At 38.2% G+C, this 23,572-nt stretch overlaps 1 protein-coding gene across 17 annotated transcripts in view; it reads right to left on the minus strand.

The window, feature by feature from the left end:
* Positions 1-23,572, minus strand: part of SRPK2 (SRSF protein kinase 2) — a 272,440-nt gene that overhangs the window by 163,723 nt on the left and 85,145 nt on the right. The window contains exon 1 of one of the 17 annotated variants that reach the window (XM_058297132.2): positions 9,900-9,930. The exons of the other annotated variants lie outside the window; for them this stretch is intronic. Coding sequence (XP_058153115.2) covers positions 9,900-9,915 — 16 coding nt within the window. The 5' untranslated portion in view covers positions 9,916-9,930. Of the gene's footprint in view, positions 1-9,899; positions 9,931-23,572 lie in introns of those variants that run through there. 17 annotated transcript variants of the gene reach the window in all.

Genomic DNA, 23,572 nt, shown 5'->3' on the forward strand with positions numbered 1-23,572 from the left:
ACAGCGAATGGACACAGAGAGCAAACAACTGGGGGTGGGGGGCAGGTAGGGGAGAGAAATAAATAAAAAATAAATCTTTAAAAAAAATTTTAGAGAATATATACATTTTAACTTTGCAAATGGAAGGTCTTCAGATTTTACTCATCTCGCTACTACATAATACTGTGATTCCCTCCCTGCCTGACGTTATTAACAAATAGAGAAAAATTGGAGTTGAAGAGCAGAGGAGTGGGAAGCAGATGTGGCTCGTGATTGGGCTCCCATCTACCATATGGGAAGTCCTGGGTTCGGTTCCCAAGGCCTCCTGGTGAAGGCGAGCTGGTCTGCATGGAAAGCTGACACAACAAGATGACACAAACACACACACATACACACACAAACAGACACAGAGGAAAGACAATAAGAGATACAACAAACCAGGGAGCTGGGGTGGCTCAAGTGATTGAGTGCCTCTCTCCCACATCAGAAGGACCCAGGATCGGTTCCTGGTGTCTCCTAAAAAGACGACGAGAAGACAAGCAGACACAGAAGAACGCACAGTGAATGGACAAAGAGAGCACACAGCGAGCACAAGTGGCAAGGGGGTGGGGGCAATAAATAAAATAAATCTCCAAAAAGAAAAAGGAGAAGAGGAGGAATCACCCTGCAATGGAAGGAGAAGAAAAGGAGACTTGAGAAACTGAAGTGAAGAATGTGAGTAATGAGAATGCTCTCTAAAGAACATGTAATACTGACACATTTAAAAGATGTTGACATATATCTTCAAGTTAAAGAGCACAACAGTAAAGTAAATACTAGTGAACCCATAACCCAGTATAAGATTTAAACACTAATACTGTATAAAAGTTGTCCATCAGATTATCCGTTCTCCCAGATAATGAGAGGAAGGAAGGAGAACGAATGCTAAACAGTACATCTGAAGAGGAAAGAAAGATCTTTGGGTTTTGTTTTCCTTTAAAATGGGGAAAGACATAATCAGGGAAAGAGTCAATGGAAAGGGAAAGACAAAAACTATGGACTTCAATTTTCACTTTGACAAAGGTAAAGCAGTTACATGTAAAATATTTATTGATCATTTGTCCATTCAATCAGACCCTGAATATGATCTTGTAATTGTCTCACTAGCCTTGGAGTGTTGAATATCTTGTTAGAATTAGCACGGACCAACATGCCACACAATAAACTACGGTATAGATTTTTTAAAGCTCAATGAGTGATGTCCACTAAAATGGTAAAATGTGCAAATTTGCAAAAAGGTGTTTTCTCCCAAAAGAAGTTGCCCTCGGGCCATAGCTTCAAACAGCCATCACTGCAGGAAAGAAAGCTAAAGTTGCTTCTTCAAAGAACACAAACCCCTGAGATTAGTAACTTGGTGTCTCTTACTTGACAGCAAAGAGATTTCTTTCCTGCAGGTTTCACTATAGGACAGAGTGCCATTTTAACCAGAGAATTACTTTAATCACAGGTAATTAAAAGAGAGGGACATAGTCTCCCAGATAATGTCTGTTTTAAAGCATTAAACAGACATTTCTGAGCTTCGTTTCAACTATTCTTTAGACAGAAGTTTTCTTTTCTACCCATAAACTCAGTAACTCAGCCCCACTGGATGTCTCCATGGCTTGTTGTTGATCTATAAAAGGCAAAATCCTTATAGAGACTCTAGGTGCATAACAGTTACCAAGTATTTTCTTCACTGAGCTTGAACCAGCATCACTTACAATGGTAATACACTGCTTTTATTTTCTCCAGAGCATTTATCTTAAGTCATTTATGCATACATTCACCACTGTATTCTTAGCACACCAAATAAACACTTGAATCAAATATTCGCTATGCTGATCAATAAACAAATTAACTCTACTCAGAAATCTTCAGCAAGCCTCCTCTTTCTTCTAGTCATCTCACAATATGTTTCTAAATTCTAGACTTTGAAAAGTAGGAGTGCTGAGATCAGAATAGGTTGAATCTTAGTTCTGTCACTTACCAGCTGAGGTGGAGCTCCTTCTGGCCAAAAATGGAATAATTTATGCATTTGTAAGTATAATAATAAACATGCTCAAATCCATGAGTTATTTGAAAATTTTTTGGTCATTTTGGAGGAAACTAGAGAATCAACTAATTATTTTCAATCTGCTAACTATAAGGAAAGAACTGCAAATGTACCCTGACTTTTCTATATAAACCATGCCTAAAGCATCCAGAGAGTTAATATGGAGAAGTTTCTCTTTAGGAAATATTCCAGTAAATGAAAAGAGGAGGAATCACAAAATTATATTATCACCATTTTGAAACAACTAATGAATTCATGTATACAGGCAATAATCATAAAAGCTAAAATCACAAAGGGACAATCAGACGTTGCATGCCTGGAAGGATTCTTGCCACACACCCCCATTCCATTCCAAAAATCGAAACTAAATGCCAGAGGCTGAACAAACTCTAAATGTAAATAGCAATTTACAGGAAACACAGAGCAGAAGAACATGCTAAACATAAACAGCACTATAAGAACATGTTCAAAAAAACCCAAACCACAGAAAATTCTATAGGATAAACAGCTGTTTCTTAAGCAAACAGCTTGCACAAAAAAAAATTAGTATGTATACCAATAAAGAAAACCAAGATATTAAGTGACACTTAAAGAACTCCTTCCCTTCCTAAACAATTCCATCCAAAACCATTAGGTGAGGCTGAGCACACACCCATGCATGAACAAGGAGAGAGGGGCAAGAAGACACAGCAACGTGGCACAGCACTGGCATCCTAGCAGAGGAGGGCATCTGTGAGGGGGATAGGAGGGAGTTGCAACCATGAAGACAGAAGACTGGTGACATACAAAGAAAATTATCAAATAAGTAAATAACTGAAAAGAAGTTATAAATACAACCTGACATGTTGGGTTGGAATTGAAGATACTGGTGTGAATGAGTAGTTTTCAATATATATAGACATACAGAAATAAATATGGATGTGAGTATATATATGTATACACACATATATATTACCTACTTCTGATAACTATGAGACCCGCAAGCAGCAATATGAAAGCACACACTCAGCACCCAGATCTTGGTTTCTAAACACCATCATACACAAAAAGGAACCAGAGCTCCTAGATTCTGGAATCTGCCTGATTCCAGAGTTGGGGTAGACAAAGTATAAGATGAGCCTGGAACATTTTATTGTGCCAGAAAATTTAAAGAAAAAAAATATGTTTGAAGACTGATGATAGGACATGTCAAAACGACAGAGAGGATCAAGTAAGCCACTTCAGGACTTTGTCCCTCCACAGAAGATTTTAACAATCAGCAAGAACTGGCAGAAACAACTTTCTCAAAGGTCCAGAAAACAGTTGAAGGACTGTAGTAATAGTGCAAGTGCCAAATCAAGAAATAGGCTACTTTAAAAGCAGTAGGGGAGAGCAGATGTGGCACCAGCAATTGAGCATCCAACTCCCATATCGGATGGTCCTGGGTTCAAGTTCCTAGAGCCTCCTAAAGAAAAAACAGACAATGAGCAGACAATGAGCAAAAACAACAAGTAGGGAAGCGGACTTGGCCCAATGGATAGGGTGTCCGCCTACCACATGGGAGGTCCGCGGTTCAAACCCCAGGCCTCCTTGACCTGTGTGGAGCTGGTCCATTCGCAGTGCTGATGTGCACAAGGAGTGCTGTGCCACGCAGGGGTGTCTCCCACGTAGGAGAGCCCCACGCGCAAGGAGTGTGCCCCATAAGGAGAGCCACCCAGCATTTAAGAAAGTGCAGCCTCCCCAAGAATGGTGCTGCACACACGGAGAGCTGACACAGCAAGATGATGCAACAAAAAGAAACACAGATTCCCGGTGCTGCTGTGAAGGATAGAAGTGGTCACAGAAGAACACACAGTGAATGGAGACAGAGAACAGACAACTGGGACGGGGGGGGGGGGGATAAATAAATAAATCTTAAAAACAACAACGAGTAAACAGACAAGAGGATCATGGCGGGGTGGAGGGGGTGATCTATTCTGTCTGATATTAGTACTGCTACTCCAGCTCTCTTTTGGTTACTATTTGCATGGAATACCTTTTTCCAGTCTTTCACTTTCAACCTGGTTGTGCCCTTATGTCTGACATATACACAGCATATAGGTGGCTCATATTTTTTTGGTCCATTGTATCAGTCTATGTCTTTTGATTAGGGAGTTCAAGCCATTAACATTCAATGTTACTACTGTAAAGACAGTTCTTATTTCACCCATTTTGACCTTTCGGTTTTCTCTGTCATGTTGAATTTTCACCACTCCTTTGACAAGATTTCTACATCCAGCAAAACTGCCTTTTAAAAATGAGGGAGGAATTAAGACATGCCCAGAAATCAAGGAAGCGTGTCACCACTAGACCAACACTACCAGAAATGCCAAAGAGGAAGCAGATGCAGCTAAAGCAACTGACTTCCACCTACCACATGGGAGGTCCCTGGTTCGGTTCCTGGTACCTCCTAAAGAAGACAGCAAACTGGCATGACAGGCAGGCATGGCAAGATGATGCAACAAGAGACACAAGAAGAAAAACACAATGAGAGACACAACAAAGCAGGGAACAAAGGTGGCTAAAATGATTAAGCACCTCCCTCCCATATCAGAGGTTCTGGGTTCAGTTCCCAGTGTCACCTAAAGAAACACAAAAGACAAACAGACACAGCAAGTACAAAGATGGGGTGGGGAAAAATAAATCAATTTTTAAAAACCTTCAAAAGAAAAAGAAATGCCAAAGAGAGTTCTGCAGTTTGAAAGGAAAGGACACTAGACAACAGATCAAAGCCACATGAAGAAACAAAGCTCTCTGGTGAGGATAACAACAGGAATAGTTTGATTCTCCATTTTTTATTTCCTGTAGGACTTAAAAAAGCAAATGTATAAAATGTAACGATAAACCAGTGGTTCTGTAGTCATAATGCATAAACCTATAATTTATGACAAGAACTAGATAAAGGTGAGGGGACTGAGGGGTATTAGAACATAGTTTGTGTATACAATTGAAGTTAAGTTGTTATCAAAGCCAACAAGATTGTTAAAGATTCAGTATATTAAATTTAAGCCCCATAGTAGTTAGAAAGAAAATGTCAAAACACACAAGCACATAGAGAAATTAGAGTACAGTTTGGCAGGGGTGGGGGGCAGGGGCCATGGGGAGTTAACACATAATGGGTGTAAGGTGTCTGTTTTGGGAGATGGGGAAAGTTTAGTAATGGAAGGTGGTAAATAATGTGAATGTGATTAATCCCCCTAAACGGTAAGCTTGGGAGTGGTTAAGATGGGAAAGTTTATGTTATACATACGTTTCCACAATTAAAAGAAAAAAAGAACACCTAAAGAAATAATGTGCAATTCAGTGCAAAACATGATCCTAGATGGGATCTAGCAAGGGAGTATCAATATTAAATTTCTTGAACTTTATAACTATACATATACAGGTTACATAAGTAAATATCCTTATTCTTTGGAAATGTACATGGCAATATTTTTTTTTTTTTTAAGATTTTATTTATTTAATTTCCCCCCCTCCCCTGGTTGTCTGTTCTTGGTGTCTATTTGCTGCGTCTTGTTTCTTTTGTCCGCTTCTGTTGTTGTCAGCGGCATGGGACCTGTGGGCGGCACCATTCCTGGGCAGGCTGCTCTTTCTTTTCAAGCTGGGCGGCTTTCCTCACGGGTGCACTCCTTGCGCGTGGGGCTCCCCCACGCGGGGGACACCCTTGCGTGGCACGGCACTCCTTGCGCGCATCAGCGCTGCGCATGGCCAGCTCCACACGGGTCAAGGAGGCCCGGGGTTTGAACCTCGGACCTCCCATATGGTAGACGGACGCCCTAACCACTGGGCCAAAGTCCGTTTCCCATGTACATGGCAATATTAAGTGTTCAAAGAGCTTGATGTATACAACATGAGAAAGTTTCAGAAAATGGATCATAAATAGATATATAAATGGAAAGAGAACGATATGGCAAATGTGGCAAAATGTTAAAATCAGTGGATATGGATGTCTCCAGGCCCAAAGGTTTGTTAAAATTCTCTGTATGGGGTTTGAAATATTTCTGTAACTGTTCTATTTGATAATATTTTAGATAAAAAGTAAAAAAAAAAAAAAAAGACACAGAAGCCAGCCTAGAAGTACCTTCAATGGCCAAATAAGACACAACATAAGCATTAAAATCAAGATTAAAAGTAAAAGATTTTCCCTTGCTATACATAGCTGCTATTTCCGGTTATTCTTGCACAATTATTTATTTATTAAACAGTTTATTAAGAAACATAGAGGGGGCGGACTTGGCCCAGTGGTTAGGGCGTCCGTCTACCACATGGGAGGTCCGTGGTTCAAACCCCGAGCCTCCTTGACCCGTGTGGAGCTGGCCCATGCGCAGTGCTGATGTGCGCAAGGAGTGCCATGCCACGCAGGGGTTTCCCCCGTGTAGGGGGAGCCCCACATGTGCCCCATAAGAAGAGCCACCCAGCGCGAAAGAAAGTGCAGCCTGCCCAGGAATGGTGCCACACACATGGAGAGCTGACACAACAAGATGACGCAACAAAAAGAAATACAGATTCTCATGCTGCTGACAACAACAGAAGCGGACAAAGACAACGCAGGAAATAGACACAGAGAACAGACAACCGGGGTCGGGGAGGGGGGAAGGGGAGAGAAATAAATAAATAAAATCTTTTTTAAAAAAAGAAACACAGAGAAAGAAGCAGATGTGGCTCAAGTGACTGAGCTCCCATCTACCACATGGGAGGTCCCAGGTTCAGTTCCCAGAACCTCCTGGAGAAGTTGAGCAGGACAACAAGCTGGTGCGACCCACAGGCACAGCAAGCTGACTCAACAAGATGATGCAACAAGGAGACACGAAAAGACAATGAGACACACAACAAAGCAGGGAACCTGAGGTGGCTCAAGTGAATGAGCACCTCTCTCCCACATGGTCCCAGGTTTGGTGCCCAGTACCTCCTAAAGAGAAGATGAAAGCACAAAAGCAAATGGACACAGAGAACAGACAGCATGTGCAGGCAAGAGGTGGGGTGAATAAATAAATAAATCTTAAAAAAAAAAAGAGGGAAGCAGATGTGGCTCAAGTGATAGGGCTTCCATCTACCATATGGGAGGACCCGGGTTCAATCCCTAGGTCCTCCTGGTGAAAAAGAAGAAGAAAAAGCAAGCCTGCACAGTGAGCCAGTGTCCTCGTGGTCAGCCAGAGCCCATGTGGAGAGCTGAGTGCCCACACAGGGAGCAAGTGTCTACACAGTGAGCCAGTACCTCCTCAAGTAATGCAGCAGGATGATGACACAACAAAATAGAAACGAAGAGAAGAGTGAAGGTGAAGCACAGCAGAAACCAGGAAATGAGGTGGTGCGACTGACAGGGAACCTCTCGCAACATCAGAGGTCCCCAGGATTGAATCCTGGTGAATACTAGAGGAGAAAAAATGAGAAGACCAAAACAGAAATAGATACAGAAGATCACACAGCAAATGGATACAAGACAGCAAAAACAGCAGGGTGAGGGGAGGGGGAGGGGAAAATAAATCTTTTAAAAAAGAGAGAGGGACTGAGGCAAAGAATTTTGTTAGTTTGTACTTTATTACTATTATTATTGAAATAATGAAAATGCTCTAATGATGACTGAAGTGATAAATGCACAACTACATAATTATACCAAATACCAATGAACGTACACTTTGGATAAACTGTATGTTTTATTAATATTTTTAATAAAATTGAATTGTTATTAAAAAAAGAGCAAACATTTGAAGCCATTAAATACACCAAGAATCCACAGATCCGAACTGACATAAAGAACAGAATAAATTCAAGTTTTATAAAGAATGGGATATTTAGCCTCAAAGTCCATCCCCAAAATACTTATTAACTAAAAAAGGTGAGGATAACTTTACAGTGAAGAAACCAGGTGGATAATACCTTAAATGATCAAAGTGAACATCACAAATCTAAGTTATGCGACAAATGAAATGATGCAATGAAGATTGCATCACTTCTGTAACCCTGAAAAAATACATAAACCTGAAACTACAATGAGGAAACATCAGATAAATTGAAGGACTTTATACAGAATGACTGGTCTCTAATCTTCAAAAGTGCCACGATCATGAAAGTCAAGGACAAACTGAAGAATTTTCCCTAAGAAAGACTAAAAAAAGTTACAACAAATGAAATACTTGATTCTAAACTGAATCCTTTTGCTTTATTATAAAGGACATTAATGTATAACTGAGAAAACCTGGATCGGGGTCTGGTATTAGATAGTGGTAATATATCTATCTTGATGGCTGGCTATACTGGGATCATGCAGGAGAACATCTTTGTAGAAAATCCAAACTAAAGTATTCAAAAGTGGTAGCGCATCATATTGGCAACCCACTCTCAAACAGCTTAGGAAAAAACAAGTTCTTCATTTTGTTCTTACAACTTTTCTGCCAAAATATTACAAAAGAGAGAAAGAGACTTAAAGAGACATTCAGCCAATTGCAGAGTATCAACTTTATATGGATCCAAATCTGACTCAAAACAAGGTGTATATATATACACACACACACACACATATATATACAAACACAAACACACACACCAATTACATTAAAGGAACTTTGAACCCTGTAGATAATTTGATGATATTAAGGATTACTGTTAAATTTGCAGACACGGTAATGGTATTGTATATCGTTATGCTTAAAAACGGACTTCTTAAAGGGGAAAGGAGTTTTATTTAGATACTCACTGAAAATGTATGAAGCTAAAATAGCTGAAATTGACTTCAAAATCAATTTTAAGTTCGCAACTTGTCTAATATATTGGGTAATTTCTAAGTGCCAGGCACTCTTCTACAAAATTTACAAGCATTAACTTCTTTATAGTCCTCAAAATAAATTATATATCCAGGTTAAAGATGAGAAGACTGGAGTGCACAAAAGTTAAATAACCTGCCCAATAACATATAGCTAAGTAAGTAGTACCTTCAAAATTCAGAGTAAACTACATAAAAAGCTAAAACCTCGATTTGCCAAAAAATGAATTTTTTTAAACCTGAGGACAAAGGATGTTTGAAGTGGGGCAGTGGAGACGGGTAGATGTGGATATCATGAGTTTGGGTTTTGTTGTTTTTTTTTTTAAAAGAAAGAACATCGAAAGAGAAAAACAAAATAATGTAACTGGGAATTTTCAAATTTAAAATAGAGATAGCTAATAAATTTAAGGGAAGTTGGGGAAACGCGACCTCGTTTATCATCAGAGAAATGCAAATTAAAATAATGACTTATGGGAAGCAGATGTGGTTCGCACAGTTAAGCACCTGCCTCCCACACAGGAGGTCCAGGGTTTGGTTTTGGTGCCTCCTAAAGAAAAGAAAGGGGGAAAAAAGGCATTAAGCAGACAACAAGCAAAAACAGAGCAAAGAGACCAGGGAGCCATCTGGGGAAGAGGGGGAATAATGACTTATCTGCTTTAATTACACTGCATGTAGTTCACAGGAATTCGGTAGCAAGACTTGTGAAAGTACACACCAGCACAACCTTCCAGAAGACCAAATGACAATGTTTCAAAATTATTTTTGAAAAGCCTGCTAAGCCACAGTACTTTTAAATCTAGAAATTTTCCAGAAATTTTATTCTCATAGATGTGCATTAGGTATAATAGCACATGCACACATACACAAACATGTAAACATCCTAAATTTCTAACAATAGAAGAATGATTATATAAGTTGTTCAAATTTAATAAAATTTCACGATATAACTGTATTAGTCAGCCTAAGGGGTGCTGATGCAAAATCCCAGACATCTTTTGGCTTTTATAAAGGGTATTTATTTGGCATAGAAGTTGGTTACAAGGCCATAAAGAGTTAAGTTACTTCCCTCACCGAAGTCTGTCACCATGTGTTGGAGCAAGATGGCTCTGCAGTCCCAGCTTCTTCCATACTCAGCTGTAGGCTGCATCAGACTAGTCTCTCCCCAGGGCTCATTTCTCTCTGGGCTTTCTCAGATGTTCAGGTCTCTGGTCTCTTCAGCTACAAACTATCAAGCGAACAGCTCAGCTCTCTCCCCGGGGATCCAACGTCCAAAACTAAACTCCCTGTGTTCTCCTTCTCCATGCATTTTCTTCCCTGTCTTTCACTGCGCATTGGTTTATATAGCCCACAAAGGGGGAAGGGGGATGGGGACTCAAACCAAGTCGCCCTAATGACATGGTCAAATAAAAGCCCTAATCTTGATTTAATAAAGTAAAAGTGAAACCTCCGAGTCCAATACGCCCAGAAGAACAGACCCGTTTACAAACAAAGCCGATATCTACTTTGGAATTCATAAACAATACCAAACTGCCAAAGTAATCATTCTCACAGAGATATTTAGAGAAAGGGGAATATGCTTAGAATATATAATTAAACACAAAAAAATACAAATGGAATGGTGGGCATATCAGTTTTGGTGTTTTTGTTTTGTTTTGTTTATTTTGTTTTTTGAGGTACCACAGCCAGGGACTGAACCTGGGAACCCATATGTGGGAAGCCGGCACTCAAATACTGAGCCACATCGGCTTCCCTGAGCTGTGTTTTCTGTTTAGTTTTGGTTTTGGGTTTTTTTTTTTTTTTGCTTACTGTTTTTTTGTTGTTGTTTTCAAGAGGTTCCATTAACCGAGAAACTGGGAACCTCTCGTGTGGGAGGCAGGTGCTCAACAGCTTTAGCCACATCCACTCTCCTCAAATTCCTAATAAACAAAACAATTTAAGTATATAAAGAGGACAAAAGTGATTAACACCAAAATATTACCAATCCCTAGGAAGATACAGTCAAGCAGTTTTTCCCTTTATATTCTCTCAAAATTTCACTTTATTATTTTTTTAATTTATACACATTACTTTTTATATTTGGAAAAATAAAAATACCACACTCATACAACTAGATAAACTAAAAGAATTTTAGTAACAATAACTCTACTAAAAATCAATTGAACCCCCAAGCAACTCATTTTAGCTCTCTGGGCTGGCTTCTTCAGAGATAAAATTCAGGAACTAGACTAGAGGAGCGTTTTTCACACTGTGAAAGCATGCACATAAAGTGCTTTAGTACAGTATCTGACACAGTTAACACATGTTAACTCTTAGTTTTAAACAAAGGCTCACAGCAGTGGCACAGAACCTACCAAGCAAGCACAAGCATGACTCTCAGTCATTTGAGCTTTTTATGATTTAAAAATTGGACTTCCGGATACAATTTCATTTAAAGATGGTTCTACTGTTTTAAAGTTTCTTAACCACTCAACTAAAGTTCCCTGCAGTATTCCAAATATTACACACCTATAGTATTCTCATCCCTTTGGCAAGTCTAGCAATATTCTCATAAATTCTCAGAAATACACACACACAAATAACAAAAATCAGATAATTCATATGTGGCACGATTCTAATACACTGCACAATAAATGTTTGTTAATTCTGAAATTTTATGATTGTTTCCTTCCTAACTTCCCTGTCAAATCATAAGTATTAGTCAGTAAAGATTTTCTGTAATAATTAACTTCATGGCTGAAACCATGAGACTCCCAGCCTTTTTATAGACAAAGCAGGAAAGCATCCTTAAAAGTATCTTTTAATATGAAGGAGAAGAGTTGTTAAAGCAGTGGAAGTTAGCGCTCAAATAACTGTTCAGAAGGACTGGAAAGAAGCCTTAACTTCCGTAATCAATCCACTAAATATCAAGCTGCTCTTTAGGACTTGGTAAAGCACACTGTTTATTCACTTACAGCATTTTCTCTCCATGTTAAGGAAGCACTTCAGCAGCAAACTAGTACATATACTTTTAAAAATCCAAGAGTCCACTAGTTAAACATAACCCTGTATTCCAGCTCTGACAATAATTTACTTCACGACCTTATTTCAGTTTAAAATGTGATCAAAGATAAAGTAAACATCAGTTGTTTCCACAGATTCCCATTATTCTTAACAGCAAAAAGTCAATGGCATGATAAGGATGATACTGAGGCAAGGACACAGGAGATTCAAGGGTAGGGCAAAAGTTAAGCTGCCCTTTGAAATTAAGACTCTTTTCATTCAAAGATCAACTACATCCATCTGGAGGCCAAGTATGACTGACAGAAGAACATATGGACTTTGATTTGGTTCCAGTCTGCAATCCACTGTTGATTAGTCCTCTGACCTTATGCCAGTGATTTAACCTCTCAGGACCTGTTTACCTCACCTACAAATAAAGGACACAACATCGAGCTTACAGAGTAGTTATGAGGCTTCAATGAGAATGAATAATAGGAATTTCATAAATATTTGTGCCCTCTCCTTCTTCATAACTAGAAAATTGGGCTATAGTTTGAGTCACACTTTTTCTTCTTTGGGGGAGAAAGAGCTGCCACAACAATTCAACAGTGGGAGTTGAGAACTCTCCCAGCAATTCTCAAAGTGGGGTTCACAAACCTCCAGAAATCCACAAGGTTGAAACTATTTTCATAATTACACCAAGAAATGATTTGCCTTTTTGACATTTGCACTGATGATGTGAAAGCAATGGTGGATAAACTGCTAGTACCTTAGCCAGAACCAAAGCAGTGACCCCCAAACTGTACTGGCAGTCACTATTCTTCACTGCCAAGGACTGGCAGTTAAAATAAGGAACACAGGGAAACGGACTTTGGCCCAGTGGTTAGGGCGTCCGTCTACCATATGGGAGGTCCGCGGTTCGGACCCCGGGCTTCCTTGACCCGTGTGGAGCTGGCCATGCGCAGCGCTGATGCGCGCAGGGAGTGCCGTGCCACGCAGGGGTGTCCCCCGCGTGGGGGAGCCCCCACGCGCAGGGAGTGCGCCCGTGAGGAAAGCCGCCCAGCGTGAAAAAGAAAGTGCAGCCTGCCCAGGAATGGCGCCGCCCACACTTCCTGTGCCGCTGATGACAACAGAAGGGGACAAAGAAACAAAAGCAGACGAAGAAACAAGACGCAGCGGGTGGACACCAAGAACAGACAACCAGGGGAGGGGGGGGAATTAAATAAATAAATAAATCTTAAAAAAAAATAAAATAAAATAAAATAAAATAAAATAAAATAAAATAAGGAACACAATTTTTACTTGACTGAAATATACAAATCTTGGTTATCTAAACTTGGGTCCCAGGCAGACATTTTCTCAAAAATGAATGAAATTAGTCTGTTACTTTAAAGAAAACAGCTAACAAGATTTGTTGCCAATGATAAAATTCCAGTATTTAAGTTTTCCAAAATTCTCATTTTCATCTGCCATCAAGAGCTTGACAGCTTTCCAATATTTTTTCTGATTAGATCTGTAGTGATATTGATAAACTTGATTTTTTAAGACACTGCATAACGAAATATACCAACATCTGGAAGATACGCATAACTTAGTGAGTCATTTTCTGAATGACCATTTCATTATGTTACAAAATCATGCATTGGTAAAGGATTATTTCAAAGTACATGACAAATCATGGGTTTTAATGTAGTAAGCATCAAAAGTTTACCAACATGGTTTCAGATTCCACCTTTAAGACTACCACTTTCAAGTTTGTGTATTCAAAAAAGAATAGCCACAATTATCTGAAAAGACTTAAAATATTCCTTACTTTTCTAACTGTGTCTCTGTTTGAAGAAGGATGTTCTTTCGTATATGTCAACAAAAATAACATGACAACACACTGAGGACAGAAGCATATATGACAAATTTAGCTTCTTAAGCCAGGCATTAAAAATATTTGCAAAAAATAAAGAACAATGACATTATTCTCATTAATTGTTCTGCTTTTGAAAAAGTTATTTTTTGGGAAAAAATGCTATTTATGTCTACGTGCAATGGGTTATTATTATTTTAAATGAATAAACATTTTAAGTTTCTCCATTTAATTTCTAATACATTATAAGTCACATTAAAAACAGCACCAAAGCAGATGTGGTTAAGCAGTTGAGTGCCTGCTTGCCACATGGGAGGTCCAGGGTTCGGTTCCTGCTGCCTTCTAAAAACAAAAAAAATAAATAAAAATAAAAATAAACAACACGCAAACAAATCAGGGAGCTGATGTGGCTCAGGGGTTAAGCACCGGCTTTCCACATACCAGATCCAGGTTTCAATCCCCAGCCCTGGTACCTTTGAAAAAAAAAAAAAAGGAGCACATTATGCTCCTCAACAATTTTAAAAGTCTAAAAGGGTCCTCAGAGCAAAATGTTTAAGGCTATTTACAATATTACAAAAATTCCTTAATTCAGGTAACAGAACAAAAGTGTCAGTACTTGAGCCTTTTATGTTTTTTTTTCCATGTGTAGATTTACTTTATTTTTTTTCTTCTTTATTTTCTTTTAAATGTTACATTGAAAAAATATGAGATCCCCATATGCCCCCCTTTATGTTATTTCTGTCACATCCTTAATATCAAAGAAGTTACTAACCTCATCTTCTGTTCACCCTTCAGTTGTCAATATACCTCCAGTAGTACATAATAAAAAACCTTTTTTTTTAAAAGGCAAATTCCCAGCTCTTTCAGAACATGAGTAAAGCTCTAACTCTAGAAAAAAGAGCTCAAGCACAACAGAATGCACGCAGTGCCTGAGGTTCAAAGACACCACCCCGAATTCTGCCAAAACCATAACATCCTAGCATTAGAGAGTAAGGTATCAGTATTTCATATGTCACAAGAGTCAGAAATCACAATTACAATTCACAAGATAATTTACTTGCGTAAGTAAAATTCATGTTTTAAAACAAAATTTAGGCAACATTTCAAGTAAACCTAGAAGTCACATCTCAAAATAATCATAAGTACAAAAAGGGTGAAAATGAAATCTGTCACATATTTTAAAACTGCTTAATTTACCTAATATTTCAAAACTGACTAGAAAACATGTTTATAATATCTTTTAAATATCTAATTCCTATGAAAATGTAACTAATATACTATTTTAAAAGTCTACACATTAAACAAGGACTACACAATTTTTCATCACTACAAATGTCCTTTTCAATAGTCAGAGTTACAATCAAAATGGAATTACCTAATAGTCACTCAGAAGAGAGGGGTTTAAGTAAAATAAGCTCCATGTACTAAAGGTTTTACTTTTTTTTTTAATCATTCACTAGTATTATCAAAGCCAAAAGAAAAGGCTATTTTTAGATGTTTTCCCAGCTAGTTTTTCAATAATCAAGTTGTCTCTCTACTACTCCAATTCAAATTTTTAGATAATTATATTTTCTCCTTGGTTGCAGTGTTGTCTATAGGTTTGTTTTGCTGTGTCTTTAAGGCAAATTAATTTTCAATATAGTAAAGCAAAATCAATGCTCTAAAAAAATACCACAGACTACACATACACAAACACACTCTCTCCTTTTCAAAACACTCACAATCATTCCTTTTCACACTCACAATCACATACTCACAAATGCTTCTAAACCTCCCACCTTAATTCCTCCCACAAAAATTTTATTATCCTAATGGACCCAAATATAAATCAAATTATACATTAAATTTTATATATTAAATAAATATATTAAACATAATATAAATCAAATTTAACAGTATAATTTCTTTAGTATTTATTTTTAAAACACCTTAATAATTACCTTCAGACTGAACTACAGAAAAAGATAATTTATAAATTTTCAGAAAGACAACCAGCGCATTTATTTCCACAGTACTGAAATACAACAGTCAAAATAATAAATCTATCCACCCCCCCTCGCCCCCGCTCACACTGCGCTCGCTGTCTGCTCTCTGTGTCCATTCACTGCACATTCTTCTGTGTCTGCTTGTCTTCTCTTCTCCTCTTCTCTTTAAGGAGGCACCAGGAATTAATCCCAGGACCTTCCAACGTGGGAGAGGGGCATTCAATCTCGTAAGCGACCCCAGCTCCCGGGTTTGCTGTGTCTCTCACTGACTCTCCTCTGTGTCTCTTTTTGTTGCATCATCTTCTTGTGCCAGCTCTCTGCACCATGCAGACCAGCTTGCTTTCACAAGGAAGCTCCGAAACTGAACCCGGGACCCTCCATATGGGAGATGGGAGCCCAATCACTTGAGCCACATTCACTTCCCTAAATATATCTTTAAAGAGGACCTAAAGACTAAAATAAAATCAGTAATATCATAAATCATTTAGTCTTAACATACTTACAAAGCTAATTTTGCGCTTCAAGTGACAAAATCCTATCTACTACCAAAAGCCAGACTGTGGCCCCAAATACCATCATATACAGTCCCTCTTAGATGTGAATTCCTCCTAAATCCAAACTTACATACACAGCAATAAAAGTCTGCACAGCTGTCTCATGTGCTAGACTATATGTCTCCACCTCAGTCAGGGAACACTCTCCCCAGCTCGGTGCCCTGTCAACCCCCAAGTTCCCCTGGGCTTACAGTATAGGTGCAGCAGGAGAGAAATCAATGGATAAAAATGTCCAATAAAAAGAAACAGTAAGAATGTACATTTATATTAACATTGAAATTTTACCCTAAGTAAAGAAAGAAATACTAGAGGGAAGTATACACTAAAAGTTCAAAAAAAATTAAAAAACAAATGAAGGTGAAGGTGAAGGTGAAGGTGAAGGTGAAGGTGAAGGTGAAGGTGAAGGTGAAGGTGAAGGTGAAGGTGAAGGTGAAGCCTTACAGTAGCAAGTATACAACTCTACACCAATGTTAGAAAGTGTCAGGCAGAAAATGACCTCTAAAATTGCAAGCCTCAAATTAAAAGGTAGAACCGCATGGAAATTTTTCTGAAACACCTACCCGTATTTCATACTTGAGACATTACAGGCAGTCTATTACTTTTTCAAGGGCTGATTGTTAATGCAAATAAAATTAAAATACTGGCACTGTTCAGAATTTTATAAACAGTAAAATCTTTCTCCTCAGCTACTTACTGCATACTTACTGAGCACCAAAATGTACCAGATGCTACACACTAAAACAGAACTCAGGATGAGCAGTGTTTCTTGTTTTTTACAGTGACTATTTTAAGAAAAATAAAATGGAAATAATGCATTAATTTCCAGAAAGCTTAAGATACTCTCTCTTCCACACTACAGTAATGATTTAGGCACCACTTATATCTTTCCTGTAGTGGACAGAAGAGCATATGTTTAGCTAACTGGCTGAAAAACTTTACCTAAGAAAGATTTTTCAGGGTATGAAATGCAAAGTATGTTCAACAGAAATAAAATTTTGGAAGAATTTGAGCTTTCTTTCCTTAAAAGCACTTTAACCAGACGATTCATAACTGGAAAACTGGCTAAGGGATGCGCAGGAGAAATAATCAAGGCTGGTCCACCCAGGGAATGGGGAGGAGAGCTACTGACAGACCCTGGATACGTCCATCAGGCACAGGGATGGAGCCTTCACATCTATATAACCCTATTATTTCTGCTGTGAAGTTCACCACATACACTGAAAAAGCCACATGGAAGTCAACTAATGCCACTCATCAGTAATGAGTTACATTCAAGCAACACTTTTATGAATCTTCAGCTCCATTCTCCACAAAAGGACATCTCTCAACATCTTGACATTAAAATTTGGTAATCATGTGGTCTATGTCTTCAAGTCAATTATAAAAATATTTAAGAAAACAGGATCAAAGGCAAAGTATTTCACATCACCACTGAAGAGCTACTTTGAAATGAGTGATTCATTAATACTTTTAGAGAAAAGTATTAAGGCAAACTCTATAAGAAATGTGTGTGTGTATAATATGTTTATGACATTATTTAATGGAATCATCCTCACCTAGTTCCTCAAACCTTAAAAAAAAACAGAAAGTTGTCCTTGACTCTTCTCTCATACCCCATCAGTTAATCCAGTCAATTCTACTTACAATCACGACCTATACAGATTACTGCACTTCCACTCCTGCCACTCTACAATTCCATTCTCCATATATAGTCAGAATGACCTTTAATTTTGAAACAATAAAAATTACAGAAAAGCTACAAGCACAATACTTTTTCCCCCAAACCATCTGAAAGTCAGTTGTAACCTGATGATCCAACACCACCAAATGCTACAAACAAGGAAAGTCTTATATATATAATAACAGAAAAACCATCAAAATCAGGATATTAATATTGACGGATTTCTATGACTTAATCATGACACGCTGTCTTAGTTTGACACGGTTGCTATAACAAATATCACAGACTTCTATTCCTGGGTTAAACAACAGGAATTTAACATTTTACAGTTTTGGAAAGTCCAAATCAAGGCACAGACATGCCTTTTGTTTTTTGTTTTATTTTTAAAGAAGTTGTGGGTTTGTAGAACAATTATACATAAATTTCAGGATTCCCATATATCCCCCACATTATTAACACTTTGCATTTGTGTGGTAAATTTGTTACAATTGATAAAAGCACATTTTCTGTAATTGTATTATTAACTATAGTACATGATTTAATGTAGGGTTCATGGCTTGTACAGTGCAGTTTCACAAATTTTTTTTTTAATTTTTGTTCTATTACCACTTTCAGATATATAATTCAGTGCTGTTAATTACATCCACAATGTTGTGTTACTATCCACTGCCAAAACATTGACATTGTTCCAAATAGGAATTCTGTACATTTATTCTAGACTGACTCCATGAGTTTACTTATTCTATTCTAATCGCTAACGAGATTTCTTTATCAGTGAGCTCAAACAATACTTGTTCACTTGCTTTCTCCAAATCTGTAGCATTCTGCTGGTGGGCTGTGGGCAATCCATAAATCAATCTCTGCCTCCATCACAATGATATCTTTCTCCTTTTGTCTCTTCCTCACATCTACTACTATGACCAAATTTCCATGGCTTATGAGGACTCAGTTATATTAGATTAAGACCCACCCTGATTCAGCCTGACCTTATCTTAATAGGATCTTCGAAGATCCTATTTACAAGGGAGTTCACCTCCACAGGACCAAGAGAGTTAGGACTTGTGTTGGTGTCATGATTCAATCTGAAACACGCCCTATTCAAGTTTCACCAGTTGTCCCAATTTTAGAGCAAAACAACACAGTTCAGAAACACATTGCTTTTATCTGTCATGTCTCTTTGTGTCGTTGCAGAATGGTGTCTAGTCTAGAATGCTGCTCAGTCTTTCCTTGGGTTTCATTACTCAAACTTCTGAAGATTACAATTGTTTGGTATAATGTTCCTCAACGTGAGTTTGATATTTCCTCATCATTAGACTGAGGTTATAGATTTTCAAGAGGAATATCAGAAAAGTAACACTTTGATCTCCTCACTGCATCCTTTCATGTGGCACAAATTTCAATTTGTCCCAATACTGATGATTTCTTTGATCATTTGCTTAAAGTGTGCCTGCCATGCTTTTCCACCTTAAAGTCACTCGTTCCCTTTGTAACTAATAAGTATTTGTGGGGAAGTACTTTCAAGCTATATAACTATTATTCTTATCAAACTTTCAATTATTTATTTCTATTATAGTTTGTAATGGTATCCTATTTTATTCAGTACATTAAAATCCATTATCATCATCAAATCAATTAACACAGATAAGGCATTTCCCAAAATCTGACAACCTTTCATAATAAAACACAAAAAAAAACTGGAAGAGCAGGGAACTGTCTCAACATGATAAAGGGCATTTATGAAAATTCCACATCTAACATCATATTTAATGGTGAAAGACTGAAAGCTTTCCCTCTGAAATCAGGAATGAGCATACCTTTCATGACTGCTATTCAACAATGTCTTTAAAGTTCTAGCCAGAGCAATGAGGCAAAACAAAGAAATGAGACATCTACATTGGAAAGGAAGAAGTAAAATTATCTCTTCTTGATGATGGCATCATCCTAAATAGAGAATATTTCAAAGAATCCACAACAAAACTATTAGAGCTAATATACTAATTCACAAAAGTTGCAGGGGATAAGATCAACACACAAAAAAATCAGTTGTGTTTGCCTAGACCAGTAGAGAACTATCAAAAATGGAAATTAAATAAACTTCAATTACAAAATCATCTAAAAAAAAAAAATCTAGGAATAAATTTAACCAAGGAGGTAAAAGCTGCATGCAGAAAACCACAAAACATTGCTGAAATTATTTTTAAAAGGCCTAAATAAATGGAAAGACATCCTGTGTTAATGGATTAGAAGACAATTTTTTAAAATATATTTTTATTCATTTTTAAAAGATACATAGATCACACAAAATGTTACATTAAAAAATATAGATTTCCATATGCCCCACTCACCATGCTTTCCACTTCTTCCACATAAACAACTTCTTTCATTAGTGTGGTACATTCATTGCATTTGATGAATACAATTTGGAGCACTGCTACACAGCATGGATTGTAGTTTACTCTCTCTCCCAGTCCATTCAGTGGTTATGGCAAGATATATAATGTCCTGTATCTGTCCCTGCAATATATTTCAGGACAACTCAAAGTCCCAAAAATGTCCCCCTATCACACCTCCTTTTCCCTTCCCCTGCCTTCAACAACTCCAGTGGCCACTGTCACCACAGCAATGATATCATTTGGAAGATTTAATATTAAGATGTCAATACTATCCCAAGCTATCTACAGATTAAACACAATTCTTATCAAAATTCCAACAATCTTTTTTTTGCAGCAAAGAAAAATCTGATCATCAAATTCATATGGGGTTGCCAGGGGCCTAAATAGCCAAAACAGCCTTGAAAAAGAACAAATTTGGAGGTTTCACACTTCCCAATTATAAAACTTACTACGAAAGTGATGGTAATCAAAACAGTGTTGTACTGGCGTAAGTAGAGATATACAGACCAATGGAACAGAATTGAGAGTCCAAAAACAGACCCACAGTTAAAGTCAATTTGATTTTCAATTAGGGTGTCAAGACCACCGAGTGGAAAAGAATAGTTTCTTCAACAAATGGTCCTGAGAAAACTTACATCCACATTCAAAAATTGAAAATGGACCCTTACAATATACAAAAATTAACTCAAAATGGATAATGATTTAAATATAAACCTAAAACCATAAAACTCTTAAGAAAACATTTAAGAAAATCTGAATGTCTACATGGTGGCTGATTTCTTAAAGAATCCATCTTTATGACATAAACATAAAAAATAGTAATGCCTTATCTTTACACAAACATATCTTTACCTATGTAAAGATGATAAAATGGCTGTGAATTTTAAGATATTAACATTGACTGTTTACATGAGGCTTTAAAATACACTGCATTCCCATTACGTATTGTAATTCTGAGTAACTATAGTTAAGTATTTATTATTTGCTCTTTTTCACAGATAGACAAAGGCTCAGAGAAATGCAATGATTTGCCCAACATTACATAGCCAAAAATTGGCAGGATCAAGACTACAACTCTAGCCTACTGAGTACTGTTAAAAATGCCAGGTCAGGGAAGCAGACTTGGCCCAGTGGTTAGGGCATCCGCCTACCACATGGGAGGTCCACGGTTCAAACCCCGGACCTCCTTGACCTGTGTGGAGCTGGCCCACATGCAGTACTGATGCGTGCAAGGAGTGCCCTGCCACGCAGGGGTGTCCCCGCGTAGGGGAGTCCCACACGCGAGGAGTGCGCCTCGTAAGGAGAGCCGCCCAGCGCGAAAGAAAGTGAAGCCTGCCCAGGACTGGCACCGCACACACGAAGAGGTGACACAACAAGATGACGCAACAAAAAGAAACACAGATTCCTGTGCTGCTGACAATAGCAGAAGCAGACAAAGAAGAACACACAGCAGATAAGACCCAGACAACTGGGGAGGGAGGGGAGAGAAATAAAATAAATAAATAAATCTTTAAAAAAAAAAAACTCTAGGGGAAAAAAAATTTTTTTTTTAAAATGCCAGGTCAGCCTTTCTGTATGGACGCCACTTTTCAATCATCCTCATAATCTCTAACATCCTTTCCTTTTAACATCCAGAATTACTGGAAAGTTTCAAAAGCACAACTAAGGATACTGAAATAGTATAATTTTCAACTCTACCTACAAATTTGTGTCTCGCTAGAAGCATAATACATGCACTACACGACAGCTCTCTGGTTTTGTTTTTTAAAAAAGAATTCAGGTTATAGGCAAAAGTCCTCTGATAATGGGCAGTCTCACACCACATTCCAAGAGTCTGCAAACGATAGTTCACTGTTAATACCCCTGAGCTACAAATGGGCTTACATTTTCTAATGGCTGAAAAAAATCCAAAGAATATATTTCATGCCATCTGAAAATTACAAACAGTTCAAAGTGCAGGGTCCTTAAAGAAAGCTTTATTGGAATACAGTCACACTCATTTGTTTACCCACTGTCTACAGATGCTTTTGTACTGCAATGACAGGCTTAACAGAGACCATATGCCCCACAAAGCCTAAATATTTACTTTCTGGCCCTTTACAAAAAAAGTTTGCAAACCACTGCCACAGACTCTTGGCTTGCACCTCTCCCCAACAACTTGACCTCCAAGAAGCCTCCCTTGACCTCCTCTCCTGACAAGTTTGGGTCAGGTTTTCCCACAGTACCCTAATTATTTCTCCCATCATTATGCATACCATCTTGAAATGTATATAACTGTCTGTTATACATCTGGCTCCCCAACTTTCCTTCTTTTGCTGGAAGGAAAGGCCCACATCTGCTTCTTTACTGTATCCCCAGTGCCCACTCAATGTCCTTTTTTCTTTTTTTTTCTCTCCCTTCCCTCCCCCCACAGTTGTCTGCTCTGTGTCCATTTGCTGTGTGTTCTTTTGTGACCGCTTCCATCCTTAACAGCAGCACCAGGAACCTGTGTTTCTTTTTGTTGCGTCATCTTGCTGTGTCAGCTCTCCGTGTGTGCAGCATCACTCCTGGGCAGGCTGTACTTTCTTTTGCGCAGGGTGGCTCTCCTTATGGGGCGCACTCCTTGCATGTGGGGCTCCCCTATGCGGGGACATCCCTGCGTGGCAGGGCACTCCTTGCATGCATCAGCACTGCACATGGGCCAGCTCCACAAGGGTCAAGGAAGCCCGGGGTTTGAACTGCGGACCTCCCATGTGGTAGACGGACATCCTAACCACTGGGCCAAGTCTGCTTCCCCCCAATGCCCATATATAGTGGGTGCCCAACAACTGATAAATTGATGAAATGACAGAAAATATTTAATTTGAATGGGCTTATCTAAATACTTTTCAAACTTGCAAGAATTTCTTCTATAACATAACATAAATACAAGATCACCAAACTTCCAATGATGGAGGTCCTTGATAACTCCAGTCCTAAACCCCAACAACAACCAAAATGGATGTGGTGGCAGGAGATGGGGAGGGATAAATTAATTTGCAGTCCTGTGGTAAAAGGTATTTAAAAAAACAGAACAACTCAGGATACCAGGCTCAGGTATGAGTCTACAGGATGGATCTTTCCCCAGATTTAGCCATGCTTCAGTGATTTTTTCCCATACTGCCTGAGTCTTTACACAGCTTACCATATCACTCTGTCTCTTAGTCATTTAATTTATTCATTCACCTTGCAAGGAAGCTCTTTTTAAAATAAAAATAGATCTGAAAGAGTAAAGAAAATTACAAAAGTCCATGCATTAATGTGGACTGGATCAAG

Source organism: Dasypus novemcinctus, chromosome 5 (assembly GCF_030445035.2).
Source record: "Dasypus novemcinctus isolate mDasNov1 chromosome 5, mDasNov1.1.hap2, whole genome shotgun sequence".
In the NCBI taxonomy this organism is placed as follows: Eukaryota; Metazoa; Chordata; class Mammalia; order Cingulata; family Dasypodidae; genus Dasypus; species Dasypus novemcinctus.